At 39.0% G+C, this 15,704-nt stretch overlaps 1 protein-coding gene across 3 annotated transcripts in view; it reads right to left on the reverse strand.

Moving 5' to 3' along the window:
• Positions 1 to 1,429: 1,429 nt before the first annotated feature.
• The window catches only part of CRTC1 (CREB regulated transcription coactivator 1), a 71,022-nt gene continuing 56,747 nt past the window's right edge, over positions 1,430 to 15,704 (reverse strand). For 2 of the 3 annotated variants that reach the window (XM_053465658.1, XM_053465649.1), the window contains 4 exons: positions 14,641 to 14,886; positions 3,493 to 3,576; positions 2,848 to 3,028; positions 1,430 to 2,325 (listed from right to left, as the gene is read on the reverse strand). In XM_053465658.1, the coding sequence (XP_053321633.1) occupies positions 2,114 to 2,325; positions 2,848 to 3,028; positions 3,493 to 3,576; positions 14,641 to 14,886 (723 nt within the window). In that variant the 3' untranslated portion in view covers positions 1,430 to 2,113. Of the gene's footprint in view, positions 2,326 to 2,847; positions 3,029 to 3,492; positions 3,577 to 7,307; positions 7,410 to 14,640; positions 14,887 to 15,704 lie in introns of all 3 variants that reach the window. The other variant, XM_053465666.1, reaches the window with a different exon arrangement.

The raw sequence follows: 15,704 nt of genomic DNA on the forward strand, positions 1-15,704 counted from the left end.
ATCCTTTCCCAAATGTACATCTCTTACCAAGCCCAACTACAAACCCCACTGTTTCTTGTGCGTGCATTATTAGTGTTCTCTAGACCCCTCATAGTACTCACTCTGTGCATAGTCTGGCCTAGGTCAGCATTCCTGGTGTCTGCCACATAACCGGCTAATTGCCCTATCAGCTGGGGAGACCAGCAATCTCCCCTGTAACAAGGCGGGTAACACTAGAGACTGATTCAGGCTCCATAGAATGCCTTTGCACATACTCATGTGGCGGAGCATGGGATATGACAATCTACTGCTCAGCGTAGAGGACTGCATCTCCAGGAGTAAATGGTGAGGAGCTGTTGGGGCTCTGCCCAGGGTCAGGCCTAGGGCACACTGCCCTGCCAAAATACACCATTGCTCATACTATAAGTTATATGAAGTGAAGTGATAAGTTATGCTAGATGAAGCTTAAATCATACAATGTTGTAAAGGTTATAAACCACTCACTCAAATAACTGTCTGCATAGATTACACGCTTTGTGCCATGTACCATTTAGTTTGCTAATGTTGGGTAGGTTTACCATAAACTTGGACATGGCATTCTATATCCCTGGAGTTCATTTTTTTAAATCAGTTATTTGTCCAGAAAACAAACCTCTTGTAGAACCATAAACCAATGGCATTCAAGGAATTATATTTCAATCAACGATCCCCTCCCTGCTTCATTTGCGAAACATACAAATCTGAGGATGGGATATCCATTGAGTACCTACTGATAAAAGCAAAACAAGCAACAGTTGCCATCATGTCAGAGGTGGTTCTTAAGAAGTTTTGTTCTATACAACTGGCCACATAAAATGCATGAAAGAGGTTGGTGGCAAGACCTTCTTATGTGCAAAAAGGATAGATGTTTCTTTCCCTTGCCATAATGGTGATTTTTTTTTTTTAATTATTATTATTTTTTTTTTTGTCTTTTTAGTAGAGATATGCTGAGCAGTCCCCCCACAAACTCATCAGACAGGCTATTGCCATACAGGAAAGAACATTCGCTCTCTAGCAAACACGTGCCCCCATTCTTCAATAAAACATGCAGTACATGCTTCATTGGTCCAATTAGCATACAAATAGGGAGAAAATAACAGGTATTAGGCCGTTACACCAACTTAATGCAGAAAGAAAACAAGACTGCTTGGTGATTAATCTATAGAGTGTGTGCCTTTGTGTAATTACTAATTGCTCAACAAAAACGGAGCAAATGAAGAAAAAAAGCATAAGAAAACATTTTCTGATGGGCACCTTCTATATCATAAATTGGGCTGCTATGCTATTCTTGTAACATTTGATAAGGTTTTTGGTAAAAATTCCAGTAACAAAAAGATGAGCGTAAAGCTCTTGTTGGCATTGTGAAGCAATTTTCCATATGTTCAAAATACTTAAATAACATAAAAATAAATACAAATAAGTCATTTACTAAACTTACAGTTGCTAGACTTTCGGGCAGCAACTTGGTTACAAATAACCATTAACAAAGACAGCAAACAATAAGAATAATATTCATACAATTAGCAACCAAGAGACAGAGCTGCAAACATTTCCCGTGCTCCATTTTAATTTTCATTTGCTTATCAGATTCTGGATGTGTGGCAGCTCTTTCAGGGAAGGCTGGATGTTTTTTAGGCATAGAAGGTTTAGAGACGGGTTATTATCCATCTGCATAAAAAGACATATTTAAATATCCAGGTAACAGACTGTGGCCTGTTGGTCTTTGGAAGAGTTGACAGGCTTGATGTCACATACATGATTCTGCTGAGGCCATACAATAGATGAAAAAAATAAGCAAAAAGAACATCCAGTGTGAATTCCTAATGGATAACTGCATGTTGTAATTTTGGAGGCAAATGGGACAATTTCAGGTCTAATCCTTCTTCCTTAGGGTGAAGCGAGTGGATTAAGATAAAAACATGGCGCACAATGAGGGATTCTTAGCATTGCAAGCTTAGGACAACAAGTTATTACTCATTGTATATCACAGCGCAACACATCTCAGCAATCGCCTTAGACATGACTGACCCCCTGAACTTTTTATGCTCAGCTGGGGAATGGGCAGCATTATATTTCTTTGTATGGCATATTCACTCTACAATCGGTCCATCCTGAAAGTATCTTCTGTGGCAGGGTCAGTGAGGACCATATCTGGGTCATTAAGCATATGCAGCCCATCCAGTGTCAAAGGATCAATTTTCAGTTCATCCAAGGGAAATTGAGAATCTGAATCAAAACTCACATCTCCCACACCCGCCAATGAGTTGGTCAATTCCTTTGATAAACTAGGCGGAGACTCTCCCGTTACTGTGGAAGAGAAAAAAAGAAATGGATCGTCATCCCATCAGAAGTGGTAGAGGTTAACACAATGCTATGCTGAATCTAAGACAAGACCAAGGGTTGATTCAGGTCTGGGTCTTGACATTGGGAAAATGGACAGACTAGATGGAACAAATGTTTTTTATCTGCCACCAAATTCTATGTTTCTTTATTATTCAAAGATTGCCAACCCTCTACAGATAAACATTCCCTTTTACTAAAAATAGAAACGTCTCCCACCATTGGTTCTTACATTACAGGACCTGTGTTGATTCAGTGTTCCTACTGGTAGTCTATTACAATCCAATTCTCTGCAGCAGCTGCTGAGAATAGATAATAAAGTACAAAATTGGGGCAAGTGCCAATTGTGTCATTTTTATGAATTCAGTTTTGTTTTAGATTTCTCGGAGAACAGCTGATCTAGATATTGTATCTGCAGAAGGTAACATATTAAGGTTACTGTTAGACAAATGATATAATCTTGGTAACGTAATAAAAAGCAGAGATTACCTGTGAGGATGATGTTGGGGATGTTGCCATGGCTGGAATAATTAAGATGCTGTGAGTCGTGCAAGCTGCTGTGGCTACTTGTTAGTCCCATCATGGCTGCCTGAGAGTAGTTGAGGGTTGAGCATGGGCTGTAGAGGCTGTTTGAGCTAATAGCATTTTCTATCATATTAAACTGTTCAAGCTGCAAACAGAGACAAGCCATTATGGAGTTAAACTCTTCATAAATCCAACAGAGAAAAAAAAAAGTGAGCTATCAGCAATACCATTCTGCGCATCAATCATTACTGAAATTGCACTTGGCCTGTGCTATTCCCATGACACTTGATCTGTGTAATTGTCTTGGACATACATTAGACATTATTTTATAGCTGTGAATCAGTTTTTGACAAAGGGGTGAATTCACTAAAAGGAGGGGTGCGCAAGAGAGTTGTGCTTTTCACTTTACTATTCATTAATTGTTCAACTAAAGGACTTGTTGTGTAAGGATTTTCACCAGCATCTGAGCTTAGGGAGTACCAACGAAAATGCTCTCCACATTGCCTTTTTCGGTTTTCCCCATGTTTAATGTCTTCATGTCCTCATTCTTCAAAAAAAAAAAAAAAAAAACAGCATAGGGCTGGACAGATCACATAGCTCCTATCTTACCTGGTGAGATAGAGCATTAGTCTGCCGTGCAGTCATCTGTTGGTCATAATAAGAGTCTCCAAACACACTTCCGAGGATTGAATGCTAGAAATGAGAAAGGAAATGTTAAAAGAGGCAGGTGATAAGCAAGACAAGCTCTACACACGTAGGCAGAAGACTTATTGTGGGAAAGACATTTGCCCAAATGATAGAAACAGATGTAAGAAACACACAGTTGTTCCTTAAAAATGATCTGTTCCTAAACTTAAGTAGAAAGTGCAGTTCCGGTGCTGAAACTTGCAGTCCATTGTTTGCGCAAGTCTTGGCTGTTTGAAGCAGCCAGTCATAGGCAAGAAAGTACTCAAAGAAATTAATAGGAGAACTCTCTGCACATACCTTCAGGGGGTCTTATGAGAACCCCAGACCACTCGACCACCAAGCACTGGAGCAGGCTGATGGTGAATATACCATGCCAGCACAGTGCCAAAGAGGACATGCATTTGGCTGAATGTATTCCCAGCAAGCCAAGAAGCTGAGAGCAGGAAAAGAGGGCCAATGCATAAAAGTACGAATCCTTTCACTCACTTTTAAGAAAAGGGAAAAAAAAAACTGTACTATTTTCAACTGAGAATCTTTTGTAGTTGCAATTATTGAACTAAATGCATATATCAAATAATGCCATTTTGCTGTGTAGCAATAAAACTGCAATAATTGGTAAATTCTAACTACCATATACACAGTGGCATCCTAAAACCCAGGCATACAACCACACAACCTATTTTACTTATACACACAAAGTAATATACATCTTTTTGGGGGAACCAGGATGAATTGAAGCTTACTTAAATGTACACTTAAGTAACTCATTCACATATAAGACACCCCGTCGCATCTCTGAATATATATAGCGGCTTCTGTCTTTTTTGTGGATTATATTACAGAATCCAGTGGCTTCATGCAACACAACAAGTAAGGAAACTGAGAAAGAATTCCCAAAGAATGTCTCTGAATAACAAACTTTAAAAAAACTGGATCGCAAGGTGTAGATTTAAGGGTAGAATCTGTTACCATTGAGGTTGAATGCAATTTGAAAATGAAAAGTAAGACATATCACACATCCTAATAATAATACCTAACATGACATTATCACATAAATGTGACACAAAGCCGAAAATACAACAGGGAACACGAGGTGAAAAACAAAGACCCACTGTAAAAAGGAAAATTAGGTTTTGTTTTTTTGGTATTTTAACACGGTTTCTTTCGGTTTTCTTGTTTTTATGAAATCGATGAAGCTTAACCTGCTATTCACCAGTTACACATCACACAAGAAAAGGCAACTATATAGTATATGCCTGTAAAGTGAAGCAGACCAACTGGAAGCTCGTGGCATGTAATTCGCATGTAAGCAGCCCGTGCACCATCCTTATCAGTCTACGGGACGCAGAAACTGCTCATGAAAGCAATGGTTAGAGCAGCTGCGGGGGCAACACATAAGATTAACAATATGTAGAAAACACATTATAAAGAACAAAAACTATACAAAGATAAAGACTGACTGAACTTTGTTTGAGAACAATAAGGATATAATGAACTAAGTAAGTCTGTGTGTCCTTTTTATATTGAATACAATGTTTTTTTATTCTGTTTATAAGATGCAATAACATAGCAGTAGTAGTAGTAATCATTTTGATTAGCGACCCCCCCACTTCTCAACATTAACGTTAAACTTCATAGAGGCAGACCCATTAGCGAAGTTCACCAGGGTTGGTCCTTTGGGATACACCAAGAATCTGAAGAGTGGAAATGTTTCAACTCACACAAACTGTCAGTTTGGTGAATAAACCCCAGAATCATACAGAGGAAGGGAGAGACACAAAGACTAAGCTACAGACACAGACAGGTCAAAACATTTACACCGAAGGTACCCAAAAGGTAGCCGATCAACACTGCTGGAAAACTGTTGCTGACCATGCATTGTTAAGAAGCTACTGAGGCATTGTGTAATCAGTCATCTAGAGAGTTCTCCAAAGTAACTATAGGTCGTTATATTCCAAAGCGCTATCACACATACATTGATTTGAACTTGAGCTGGTACTTTCACTAAAACATCTTCAGACGTTTGCAACTCTTGTGCAAAATTTTGTTTCATAAAGAGGATACCTAGCAGCATAAATCATTTCAGTTTAGCAGCAAGCAGACCATTTTTAACACATCTATAATCCTGCACATAATCAACGCATGTTGTCTTCACACCTTGAAGATACACAGAAACACATTTTATAAACATTTTATCACCGGAGGCTTCTATAGGAAGCATTGAATGGCCAAAAAAGTATTTTTATTGAGCAAAAGCCAATATATATATATATATATAACACATATAATATTTATAATAATAAAACACTAAATTATAAACCTTGGTTGGACCAAGCTTTGCATGTTTACATGGAGTGATCAAAATTGCTAAGGCAACCTTTTCTATTGGATTTACACCGGGCAAAGGAAGGCAAACTTGCGTGTAACTGCAATAAAGACTTTATGAGAACCTCCATCACTGTGCAAAAGTTACCTGCAGGTTGTAAAAGTATTTTAATGTAAAAAAAAAAAAAAAAGTCAACATTACCTTAAATATATACAAGTTCAAAGAGCTCATACACATTCCTTAGCTAACCCCTTCTTCTCTCCCCCTCTGTCAATGGTCTTCTTTCTATTTCATACCAGAAGGGTGCAAGTGTACTGTGCCTCTCAGCCCTCATCATGCCCTAACATTCAGTGCAGTGGTGGATTGCTGTACCACTTCAGTTTGAGTTCGATTCCACTTTATTGTATATATTGTATATGTCTGATTAAATGACAAAAGAAGTTTAGAGGTGGTGTGTGTGCTGCAAAATAAAAACAAAAAACAAAAGAGGCGTTCTGTTTCCACAAACCTTTAAAACCATGGCCAAAATGAGTGAGCTTTGGTGTCCATTCTAGAGCTTTTTTAAGGTTACAAGACAGCTGCTTACATTTCTCTAAAGCTGCAGTGCACGAGACATTTGCTCCAAGGGGTCCATATACAAAGTGGTGATAGAAGCAAAAGGTGATCATTGTTAACCTTTTTTTTGCACGTCTACCTGGAATCCTTTGCTGTTGCGGCAGCACTAAAATATTTCTGATGGGAAAAAAAGTCTTCTGGCTTGTCTGTTTTGTGTAGACTAGTGTTTAATAATGCCTCTGCTACCTCCTAAAGTGCATGGACCCTAAGCAGAGATGAGCAGATCCGATTGTCACACTGCGGATATTTTCTTTAACAAATCTGTCCTGTTTCATATTTGATAATATTAAATAAAAGATGCATTTGCATGGAAAAAATAATGAAAGTACACACCACTACAACATGTTGACAGAACAGATATGGTTCTTCTAGTGTTCTAAGAGCAGTTCAATGTTAATAGGTATAATTATAATTTCTGAAAGTAGCACAAGTGCACAGTTTGAAATGTCTAGCTGTAAAATCACTTCATGGTATTAATATGTAAAATTCACCCCTTTTATCTTCAAACCCTTTAGATCTTGTGTGAGATCGACTTGCAGCAAACCTGAGCACAAAGCACACTTCAGGAGTTTTATAAATCTTTTAACACAGCTCTCCCAAAGGATGACTTCAAACCATCAGCTCATCACAATGACTACAGGCACCTTCAACAAGACTCACAAAACTACTTATGATTCTGTGCAACAAGATGGGACATCAGAGTCATGGAGCACAAAACAGAAACAGTGATAGACCATGGGGCAGTAATGGTTAGACTGAAAGCCTACACGAAACCAAAGGCACAATATTGCCTTACTTGAGGGGAGCTGCCTGGAGAGAAGCCTTGATTGGAGACAGGAGAAGTGGGAGACTGGTTGGCTGGGGATCCAGCATTACTGCGGTACTGCTGGAGGGAGGCCTACAGAACAACACAGAATTAAATACCACTCGATGGTTAGGCGAATGTAGTCAAAGGTGCCCATCGCTCCTCTCTCGTACTAACGGTCTAGACATAAACATATCAGTAGGTGTAACATTCAACTCAAATCGATAGTAATGTTATTTACAGTTTTCTCTTGTTAAAAGGAAACAAAGAAAACATACCCACACAGTGGTGCATATTATGCGTATCTCTCAAATCAGTTACAAGATAATTAGAAAAAATACTAATACACAAAGGCCGAGAAATGCAAATGCATCGAAAGCATGCTGCTAATTTCTGTTCAAAGGCAATATGGTGTTCATCTTATTGCAGCGTGTGTGTGTGTGTGTGTGTGTGTGTGTGTGTGTGTGTGAGTGAGATTTCTGAATACAAAATCCTGATCTGTGCAGCAGCTGAACCCCCACCCCCAAAACCTGTTACCGGGACATTGCATGCAGCTTATTATGGTTGTACCAACGTCACTATTCTAATATAAGAGGTGCTTTGTCCTGTGGACGCTGCTACTGAAACATTTGCAAATAAAGTTACTGATCGTGTTACTGCTTGTTACTGATCGATTGTGTCTGGCACAAGGCTATATTATTATTATTTATTATTGTTTTATATAGCGTCATCAAATTCCGTAGCGCTATGATGGTTCCCTATAGGGAATGGCACCTGAACCAATCTGCAGAACACCAATAGCGTGCAGACAAAACCAATGTAAAGGGAAACTCATTTTGCCTCCCACTTACTCAGCAATCGCAGGGTAGGAAAGTGGTATTCTGTAAAGTGGATGATCAAACAATTATATACAAATACATTATGACATCATAGTTAATTATATGAATATATATATATATATTTATATATATATATATATATATATATTCATATGTATTTATAATGCTCTATGTATACAAAAAGTGTACAGATTTGCAAACAATTATAGTAAATAAAGATATGGAAATTATATTAAATTGCTGCTTCTAAACTGCAGTCACTCTCCTCTTTTCTTGGTCTCTCACAATGGACCACCTCACCCAGGGATTGTGTTTGCTACCAAACTGACAGTGTTCTCCCACCTTTAATTTCTCCAACTCCTCCCTCCCATTTAACCGTGTCAGAACTCCCACACCACCTCTACCTAAAAAAACCCCACCACAAACCCACCAAAACTTCCGTGACCTAGACACTTTACAGCTTACAAACACACTTCTGCCACCTCTCTCAAGCATCTCTACCACCTTCTGTCCTAATGTCGCCACACCTCAATATAACAATACCTCCTATATACCTCCACGTACAAACTAATGCTCCGATCCTATACATTGACCCTCAATCTCTCCACTTTTATTTAATTAATCTCTTCACTTACCTATAACTCTAAGCATCCATTTTCCACTTTTAACACGCCTCACTTGCGTACCAACTTCTCTGCCCAACATCTTCTCCCATGGTGTTAATTATATATAGGAGCCAGCAAATATTAGGAGACAGCTTTTTTTCTTTTCCAATCATTTGCGCCCAGACTTTGTTGAGCCTTGCTATATACTAACATACATTTACACACTAACACCTTACAGTAACAGACACACACTAACATCTTTTGCTCACAGACACCTTGCAGTAACACAAACATGCCAACGTTCTACACTTATGTACAGTTGTGCTCAAAAAGTTTGCATACCCTGGCAGAAACTGTGAAATGTTGGTACTGATTTTGAAAATATGAAAAACTGTCTTTTATTTAAGGCTAGTGATCATATGAAGCCATTTATTATCACGTAGTTTGGCTCCTTTTTAAATCACAATGATAACAGATATCACCCAAATGGCCCTGATCAAAAGTTTACATTCCCTTGAATGTTACAGACACACAAGGCAATGGCAATTAAAGATTAATTTCCCACACCTGTGGCTTTTTAAATTGCAATTAGTCTCTGTGTACAAATAGTCAATGAGTTTGTTAGCTCTCGTGAATGCACTGAGCAGGCTATATATATATATATATATATATATATATATATATATATATATATATATATATATATATATATATATATATGTATATGTGTGACACTAATATTATGGACACACACACCAAATCTGGCACTATCATGTCACCCCTACTAAAGTTCCTGAGGTTCTCTAGTCCTCCCAACATCACCATCTGCCCCCTCAACCTTGTACCCTCACATCTCCTACCGACCTTTTCAGGTGACCTTACCCCAACCCTGACCAATATCGCTAATCTCTCTATTTCCTCTGATGTATTCTCATATGCCATCACCGCTCTCATGTCTCTAGAGTAACCTTTCCTTGATCCCCCATCCCCATTAAACTACCGTCCAGTTTCCCTTCTCCCATTGGCATCCAAACAGCTGGGGCGATTAACTTAGTTGATTTATAATTTTCTACCTGCTTGACCCTCTACAATCTGTGCTTGATCATTAAAATTATTACAATCATCTCTTCACTGTTTAAACAAAAAGCCACTTCTCACTACTTGGACCTCTTTGTAGCCTTTGACAACCCGGTCCTACAAACCTTCATGGTATCCGTGACCATACTTTGGAATTTGTTCCTCTCCTCTACCTCTATTTGTTGGTGCTTCTCAGGGCTCAGTTCTTGGGCCACTACTCTTCTCCATCTATACCTCTTCACTTGGACAACTCATATCTTTTGTTTTGGGTCCTATTCTTTTTAATATGTTTATTAATGACCTTGTAGAGGGATTGTATAGGAAAGTATCAATCTTTGCAGACGATACTAAGCTCTGTAACGTGGTTAACACAATAGAGGACAGTGCACGATTACAAATGGATCTGGATAGGTTGGAGGCCTGGGCTGGGATGTGGCAGATGAGGTTAAACACAGATAAATGTAAGGTTATACACATGGGGAAGAAAAATCCAGGCTGGGAATATGTATTAAATGGGAAAACACTGGGGACGACTGACATGGAAAAGGACTTAGGAGTTTTAGTTAACAGTAAATTTACCTGTAGCGACCAGTGTCAGGAAGCTGCTGCTAAGGCAAATAAAATCATGGGGTGCATCAAAAGGGGCATAGATGCCCACGACAAGGAAATAATTCTACCACTGTACAAGTCACTAGTCAGACCACACATGGAATACTGTGTACAGTACTGGACACCAGTGTACAAGAAAGATATAGTGGAGCTGGAGAGGGTTCAAAGACGGGCAACCAGAGTAATAAGGGGAATGGAAGGACTACAGTACCCAGAAAGATTATCAGAATTAGGGTTATTTAGTTTGGAAAAAAAGACGGCTTAGGGGGGACTTAATAACTATGTATAAATATATAAGGGGGCAGTACAGAGATCACTCCCAGGACTGTATCTGTAACAAGTGGACATCCTCTACAGCTAGAGGAAAGAAGGTTTCTACACCAGCACAGACGGGGGTTCTTTACAGTAAGAGCGGTAAGATTATGGAACTCTCTGCCAGAGGAAGTGGTAATGGTAAACTCAACAAAAGAGTTCAAAAGGAGCCTGGACGTGTTTCTTGAAAGCAATAATATTACAAGTTATGGATATTAGATTAATAGGGACAGAACGTTGATCCAGGGATTTATTCTGATATTTGGAGTCGGGAAGGAATTTTCCCCCTGGTATGGGGCAATTGGCATCTGCTTCATAAGGGTTTTTGCCTTCCTCTGGATCAACACAGTAGGGACATAATAGGTATATAGGTTGAACTTGATGGACTTTGGTCTTTTTTCAACCTTATGAACTATGTTACTATGTTAGTTTCCAATACCACCTATACACAGGTGATCCCCAAAAATATATCTCCTCTCCTAACCCTTTCACACTCTCATCTAATCTGCCTCATTGACCGTCTTCCTGGAATTCCATCATGGATGATATCCCATTACCTGAAGCGTAACATCTCAAAGACTGAGCTTATGGTTATCCCTTGTCTCATTTGTCCACAATATCCTGTGATATCCCATCTCCCTACTAAATGGTCTCCCCTTCTCCTGCCTTTCACCACTCAAATCCATACTCAACACTGCAACACTAACAGTTCCTAATCTGCTGCTCCACTGTGGCAATCGCTCCATTGGCTCCCTATAGCCTGCAAAATCTAATTCAAACTTCTGACCCTGACCTACAGATCCCTTAACAACTTCCCTCTTCATTTTTCTCAAGACTTCTGTCTCTGTGATTACATCTTCCCACTACAGTATTCTGGATCTCACAAGTGTTATACTTGTTGTTTGGAATTCCCTACCCAGTTCTGTCAAAACTTCTCCCTGGTACGCAAAATTCAAAAGCTCTCTGAAAACTCACTTTTTCTTTTTTTTGGAGAAGTGTATGACCTTTCCTCCTAACACTTAGCCAACATGAATTGATCCTGACTTGATCAATTCATCCAAGCAGTTCACTCCTGTTTCATTTCCCCCTAAACCACCCAACTAGGGCCCTCTTTTCCTTTTTGTTATTGTGCGTAGTTAAAACGTATTTTCACTGACTCTGATTGTAACAGCGCTACGGAATCCAAAGGCGTGATATAAATAAATGTAACGTGTAATGCCCAAGACATTTAGGGCTACTTTATGGCAATTTACCTAGTTGATTGAAAATGATCATACGAAAATCTATGGAAACCGTTTGCAATAACGTTACTAAATTTGAACTAAACATATAAAAATGGCAAATAAAACCCAATATAAATGTACACGCATCTGGACAATAAGTCATGTCAGTATGCAAAGTTTCCCCAAGTTTTATGCCTCTTGTTCACACCTTTAGATTAAAGAAAAACTACCTGGGGTTAAAGAAATGACTGAAATTGAACATTTTCTCAATATGCAGCCTATAATAATGTTAAAAGATACACAGTCATGTTTACCTATGACCTTTAAGGATCAGTAATCCAACTGTCTCCTTTATCACTTCCTGTTACAGATGTAATGACATGCATGCATGCAAACAAAGCACTGGGGACAGGTTTACTTACAACCATTTTTTACTACTGAACCCATAGATTGTGTGAGACAGATGGCAATTCAACCTCATCTAAAGGGTGCGGAATTGCCTCTTTGCATAATGGTTGCTGCCATAACACTATGGGCAGGACAGGGTAGTAGGGGGAAACTGTGGTGTTCCAGAATACAATCTACTTCGAAAACAGATCTGCACAAGCAGCCAATATGTATTCAAACAGCATAACGAATGCTACTACACCATCCCATGCAGGTTCTTTGCAATTCATCGTCATTGTTAAAGGGTTAACAAGGCATCTTGAATGAAAAGTAGAAAATTTATTTTTCCTTAGGCCTCATCCTGCCATAAATGTTTTCTGGAATCCTGGCCAGACTCTCCATAAAGTTAGTGGAACATCTTACAGGGGACCAAACAGGTCCACGGTACGCAGAACACCATCTCCGAACGCACAACACGTCAAACCTGGAAGCAGATAGGCTACATCAGCAGAAGACTACACCGGGTGCCACTCCTGTCAGCTAAGAACAGGAAACTGAGGCTACAATGCGCACAGGCTCACCAAAATTGGACAATGGAAGACTGGAAGAACGTTGCCTGGTCTGATGAGACTTAAATCCAGCTGTGACATTTAGATGGCAGGGTCAGAATGAGGCGTAAACAACATGAAAGCATGGATCCATTCTGCCTTTTCTTGGCACACTTTGGCCCCCTTAGTACCAATTGAGCATCATTTAAATGCGACAGCCTACCTGAGTATTGTTTCTGACCATGTCCATCCCTTTATGACCACAGTGTACCCATCTTCTGATGGCTACTTCCAGCAGGATAATGCACCATGTCACAAAGCTCACATCATCTCAAACTGGTTTCTTGAACATGACAATGATTTCACTGTACTCCAATGGCCTCCACAGTCACCAGATCTCAATCCAATAGAGCACCTTTGGGATGTGGTGGAACGGGAGAGTCACACCATGGATGTGCAGCCGACAAATCTGCAGCAACGGCGTGATGCCATCATGTCCATATGGACCAAAATCTCTGAGTAATGTTTCCAGCACCTTGTAGAAAGTATGCCGCTAAGAGTAAAGGCAGTTCTGAAGCCAAAAGGGGGTCCAACCCGGTACTATCAAGGTGTACCTTATAAAGTGGCCAGTGCTTGTGTGCGTGCGTGTATATATATATTTCAAGTAGGGCTTTTCTTTGGATATAATTCAAGTAAAAATTATACAAAAATTATGCATAATTTGCATGGATACAGCAAAAATGAAAGAGGGAAATCCCTAAACATCATAAAAACACCAAGAACACACAAAAAACCTCTCTGGTTAAAGAAATTATGCCCCGCTGCGTACAAAAAAATATTCTCACTATAAATAAGAGCTTCCTGATTATTTGCTATAGAGTATGCAATCGTATCGTTGGACCAGCTTAAATTTCATCCAAACGGTGATTTTTTTCATCCAGAACAGATAAGTCATTCTTTTTTTCAGTTTAAAATGTCACAGTAGAGTCGCTTAAGAGCTACAAAAAAACCCAAAAAACGAATAATTTATTTTACTTATGATATATCTACCTTAAAAACTTGCATATCTACTTTAAGCATTATTTACAGATCCACACCTCTGACGTAGCAGGTCAGGCACAGGTCAGAAAAAACTCACCTGCACTGCTGATATGAAAAAGTCCCAGTAGTAGTGTGCTGGCTGTCTAAAGGTGCTTAAAATGGAAATAAAAACTATGCAATTTTTAAACTCTCCATAGAAATGCTATTTTGTATACAAACAAGAACACATGTAGCAAATTTCACACACGCTTTAAACAGAAAATAGAATGTCAATACCGGAAAATACATACTTGAACTAGTTTTTTGTCATTGTTGCACATATCAGCCAGTGTCAAACACAGTACAGCCTGGCAGTACAATATAATAAACATATCAAATCCATGATTAAAACCTTTTCCTAATCAACCTTCTTGAAAAGTGGTTTGGGTGTGCAGAAGCAACATGTGTACAGCATCTAGAATATGCAATTAGCATCTAGAATATGTACTCACACATGTTACGGTGAGTTCAGAATTGTACCTTGTGGCTTTGTCAACATCAACGGAAAGAGGTTCCCACTGTATGAATGTGATTCTCATCGAATCGAGATAGAATATTGAATGTGCTATATATAATACAGGTCTTTTCACGCACAGCTTTACTTCAGCTGCTGTAACCCCATCAATTCCTTTACCCACACTTACCGAGTTGATATCTATAGCCAACGCTGATGGACTCTGATTTCCTGGGGGTGACTGTGGGATGGTAGTTGCTATTGTGACGGTTAGGGGAGGGAGCTGGGATCCTCGTTGCAAACCAGAACCTTGCATTAACGAGGAATTCTGAGACAGGCCGCTTGGCACTTGAGTTTGCTGCTGCGAACTTTGCTGTGTAAAAAAGGCGTAGGGTGGTAACTGCTGCTCGAGAGATAATGCGTCCATTGCCACAGCCTAAAAGAACAAAAAAAAACAACACATTTGATGGTGTAATGGATACAGGCTATGTTATATATGTTAACAAAAGCCATAGTCGGTAGCTAAGGCTTTACGTATTTGTAACCCATTGGGCTTTTGGACCGATTACAAATAGAGAGAATTTTAGGGACTTTCCAGGGCCTCACTATACTGTATAGTTTTAATGCACACTGGGGTCCATTTTGCATGAACTCTAATGCATTTTAGAGCATGCATTTATTAAAAGACATCAGAAAATGAGACTTCTCATTTACCTCCTCTCTTTCCTTATTATAATTAATGTGTGTTCATGTATGCAACTTGAGCTCCTACTGAAATCAACAGGAATCCAATCACTTTACTGAACTAATTAATTAAAATACCCTGTGGTCCATACAAAATATGGATTTTACAAAAAGAAGCCGACCTATTCCTTTAATATGTAGGATAATTTAGCAAAACTTGTAATCAGAAGAGTTTTGATGTGCAGGGTTTCAAAGAAATGTATATAGGCCATGCACTAGAAGGAACTTTTTTCCCCAGTTTTTTTTTTAATTAATTTATTTATCTTTACATGAGGGTCAAAACTGAGGCATCACAAAAATACATCCATTCCAGACATGGATTACAAATTATATTTTTTTAAGAGAATAACCCATAATTGTGTGTAGCATTATAGCATTGATTTAATGCCAAATTCATATGGTGCAACAACACAAAGGATGTAGTTTAAAACAGATAGCAGCTCTAACACACATCACTACAGAGATGTGTTCATGTTATTGTTAATTTCATTGGTAATTTGTTCCTGTAAT

This window comes from Spea bombifrons, chromosome 1 (genome assembly GCF_027358695.1).
Source record: "Spea bombifrons isolate aSpeBom1 chromosome 1, aSpeBom1.2.pri, whole genome shotgun sequence".
NCBI classification, from domain to species: domain Eukaryota; kingdom Metazoa; phylum Chordata; class Amphibia; order Anura; family Pelobatidae; genus Spea; species Spea bombifrons.